The 3,706-nt window shown below is 36.7% G+C and overlaps 1 protein-coding gene across 2 annotated transcripts in view; it reads right to left on the bottom strand.

Moving 5' to 3' along the window:
• The window catches only part of LOC102199525 (sialic acid-binding Ig-like lectin 5), an 8,474-nt gene extending 5,299 nt beyond the window's left edge, over nt 1-3,175 (bottom strand). The window contains exons 1-5 of one of the 2 annotated variants that reach the window (XM_005750835.1): nt 3,111-3,175; nt 2,647-2,756; nt 1,996-2,406; nt 1,397-1,717; nt 1,003-1,260 (exon numbers count right to left, since the gene is read on the bottom strand). In XM_005750835.1, coding sequence (XP_005750892.1) covers nt 1,003-1,260; nt 1,397-1,717; nt 1,996-2,406; nt 2,647-2,707 — 1,051 coding nt within the window. In that variant the 5' untranslated portion in view covers nt 2,708-2,756; nt 3,111-3,175. Of the gene's footprint in view, nt 1-1,002; nt 1,261-1,396; nt 1,718-1,995; nt 2,757-3,110 lie in introns of those variants that run through there. The other variant, XM_005750834.2, reaches the window with a different exon arrangement.
• Between the last annotated feature and the right edge of the window lie 531 nt (nt 3,176-3,706).

The raw sequence follows: 3,706 nt of genomic DNA, 5'->3' as shown, positions 1-3,706 counted from the left end.
CAATATTTTGTTTAAGATAAGAAATTAGAAAATAACTCAAAGAATGATTAAATATAAGCAAACTTTGTTTTAAAAGAAATACAGACGTAACCTTTACTGTGCATATAAACCTCAGAATTAAGGTTAACGTACTTACAAGACACAGCCACATTCAGATATAATGTATGAGTCATGTTCAAATATTTTGCTATACAGACGAACTGTACAGAATAATCTTTTGTCACATTATAAGCAACAAGGAGCAGCATTAGCATTAGCACAAGTTTAAAAACACTGCAATCAACCCACCCATTGTCGCACTGAAACTCCACAGCTATCCTCATCCTAAGTTGTTGTGCAAATTCATCCTACATAAGTATGCAGTGGGTGTGCATGGCCGCTTTAAGAATATTTGAGTCCATTGAAACCAGATTTTGCTCATCCAGCATGTAAAAGCCTTTATTCTGGTGATTTTCACACATGTATTGTGGTCTAAAACTCTGGTCTTTCACAGTAAACCGGGAGACCACTGTGTGAGGCAAGCTACTACTGACTAACCTTTCACTACAATCAGCAAGTAAATAAGCTTAGCATTGTACTAGATGACCTTCCTCTTTCCCAACATGTTAGATGCAGAGAAAACAGTATGAAAAGTCATTAATAACTCCTTTAGTACATTAAAAATGAAAGCTGTGACGATGATGGTGAGGGGACGGCAGCTGTGCCGACTTCCAGTAACATAAAACAGGCAAGTTGATCAGTTGCAGGCTTAGCCAACACTTTCAGATCAGCATCTATGAAATTGTCTGAATGTTATGTTTAAACTGCTTTTTTGCCAACATTCGACCTTCATTTTTCATTCCTAATTTTAATCCTACCTGTAGATATTAACGCTAATCAACCTTTTTATTCAGCTCACTTTTTTGTAATGGATATATTTTAGTATACTTACAAAAACCAGATGTAGGCTTGTGTTTCTGCTAGAAATATATTCCGTCCAAAAGCATAAAGCTGTGTACTCACATATCACTGTGACGTTGACTTTGTCCTTCAGGGTATTGTTCATATATTTAGCTGTGCAGACGTACTGTCGAGCATCTCCTGCTGTTACATTGGTGATGACAAGATTGGCTGATCCAGTGTCAATGTGAAGAGTTTCATTGTAACCAAGTTTAGACCAAATAATCAGAGATGGAGGGAAACTGTGAACATTGCAGGTCAGATTCAGAGCCTCACCGTCCCTGACAGTTGTAACACCAGTGATGTAAACCTCCTTCACATCTATGAAACAAATACACATAAATCACAATCATGTAGTTACCATAACTCCAAAATTCTTGCAAGCATAAAGATGATCCTGCAAAATTAGATAGATTTTAGGGGGTTAAAGTCCACTCGAAATGATAAATGTACTCACAGTTTACATTCAAACCTGCAGTCTTTTCTGTAGTCGTTTCACCTGTGAAGTGGATTTTACAGGTGACATTGGTGTTGTGCTGTTCAGCTGAAGGGTTAAAGGTCAAAGTTGAGACATGTCTCTGTGTTACATCAGTCAGATTCTCAGTCTTGAAATCAGTGCTGTTTCCTGTAATGTAAGATTCAGTCCCTCCTGCTCCTCTCCATGTCCAGGTGATTTGAGGAGCAGATCCAGAGCAGAGACCAGGAGCAGTGCAGGTCAGTGTGGCCTGCTGTCCCTCTGTCAGTGTGGGAATCATTACTGTGGGCTTTTGTTTAAGACCTAATGGAAATACTGGGCATTAATGCAATCAAGTGAACTGCCTGACGTTTATTGACTACTTGGATTTTGGGCTCAGATAATGAGACATTTGGTAAAAATGGTTAATGGAAAACATTTGTTTTACCAGGAACTGCTTCAGTTCCTACTAGCTACCAGTATTAACAATTTCCTAAAAATGAATTAATACTTCATTAAGACCATAAAAATACTAAATATGTTGTTGTACATGACTGAATATTGTTTTTCTACATGATTGATCTTGGAATAGCTTTTCATACCTTTAACAGAGACATTTACCCTTGGATTGATTGAAGATGCATTTTTTTTCCCATTCCATTCTCCAGTAACTTTGAGCTGATATGATCCAGAATCAGACACTTTCAGATCATTAATGATGATGCTGCAGTTTTTCTGACTCGCGTCGGACTCCAAACTTGACACTCGTCCTTCAAACCCAGACTGAACTTTTTTTTTTTTCTTGTTGCTGTGAAATGTTATGTCAGCATCACTACATTTTTTAGACGCTTCGCATTTGTACCAAACTATATGTTTGGGTGTAAAGTTAGCAGCAGTAGTGAAAGAACACGGGATCACAACACAGAGTCCAGCCTCTGCTGTTAGTTCTCGCTCACTCAGAGTAACACAGTATCCTTTGCCTCTACAGTGTTGTCGTCCCCAGACTGAGGTAACTGTTAATGCAAAGGGAAAGATGAAAGGTTTCACATTTCTTATCTTATTATATGTGCAGTTAACAAAAGATTTTTTTATTACATACAAGTCAACAGATAGCAATGGCACTGTTAAATTATGTGTGAGTGTGAATAAATGCTTTTTATCTAGATTCATGTCATGAAAATAGTTTCACATACAGATATATACAAAAAATCAGATTTGCAGAAATACAGGTTTACAAACTAGCAGACGCAAACCTTTGTCAGCACTGCTGCCTCTTACAGAGAAAAACAGAGTTGACCAGATGAGAACAAACATCCTGGATATTCGTTGCTCAACACGTTCAGTCTCTCCTTCCACAGAATAACTAATCAAGATGATAAAGCAAATTAAAGAAGTATAAAGGAATTAAAACAAAATTTAAAACACAGGAAAAGTTATCTTCTTACTACTTAGTAAATGAAGTCGCATATTTAGTTATGCAGTATTTTCCGATTAAAGATCTTTATGATAAAAATCTTCTTTATATTCATCTAAATAAAACTGATCCTTACAGGGTAAAAATACCCCTCATATCATAAACATATGTATATTGTCAACCGTATTTAATGAATGCAGAAGATCTTTTAATTTTGCCAACAGCACTGCTATAAATATAAAAACCTTTACATTCAGATTTAAATTTTTAAAAAGATATTTTGAAATATATTAAACAGTTTACGTGTTTCGTCTTGTTCTTCGTCAGTCTTCTCTCCACACTAATATCTGCTGCCTTTTTGGAGCTGAAGTTTCTCTTCCTCTCTTTTCTGTTTCTTCCTTTTTCCTGCAACAACATTTCAGAAAGTTTGTCACCACCCCCATAAGCACTACAACAGATACAATTATTATCGTATATCACACAATGTATGTTTTATATTTTTATCACAAAATGTCAGTCAGTGGTAGTGATGTGCGGATCGATCCTGAAATATCGATTCCTCCAATACCAATTATTTATGTTCTAGAATCGATTCTCACATTAAAATATCGATATTTTAGTAATTTATTGTAAATTTGTAGTTTATCATTAACAGGAACACAGTGGAAAGAAACTATAACATTCGGGTTGTCTACATTCAAAGGAACTACTTCCTCTTCCGCCTTTCATAGTCATGTGCGAAATACGGCTGTCTCGCAGCGCCTTGGCATGCGCACTCACAACAATGGCTGAGCGGAATTGTGCGGACGTATTTTACCTCCACAAACAGCTGAGAAGTGGTTTGCGATACATGTGGTAAAAAAGTGCTCCAAGAGTGAGGTGTTGTGGCTGTTGTGAGG

The sequence above is a fragment of the Pundamilia nyererei genome, unplaced genomic scaffold, assembly GCF_000239375.1.
Source record: "Pundamilia nyererei isolate P.nyererei 1_Seehausen unplaced genomic scaffold, PunNye1.0 scaffold00289, whole genome shotgun sequence".
NCBI classification, from domain to species: domain Eukaryota; kingdom Metazoa; phylum Chordata; class Actinopteri; order Cichliformes; family Cichlidae; genus Pundamilia; species Pundamilia nyererei.
The sequence above is the reverse complement of the archived record's forward strand: the minus strand, read 5'-3'. Positions and strand labels throughout refer to the sequence as shown.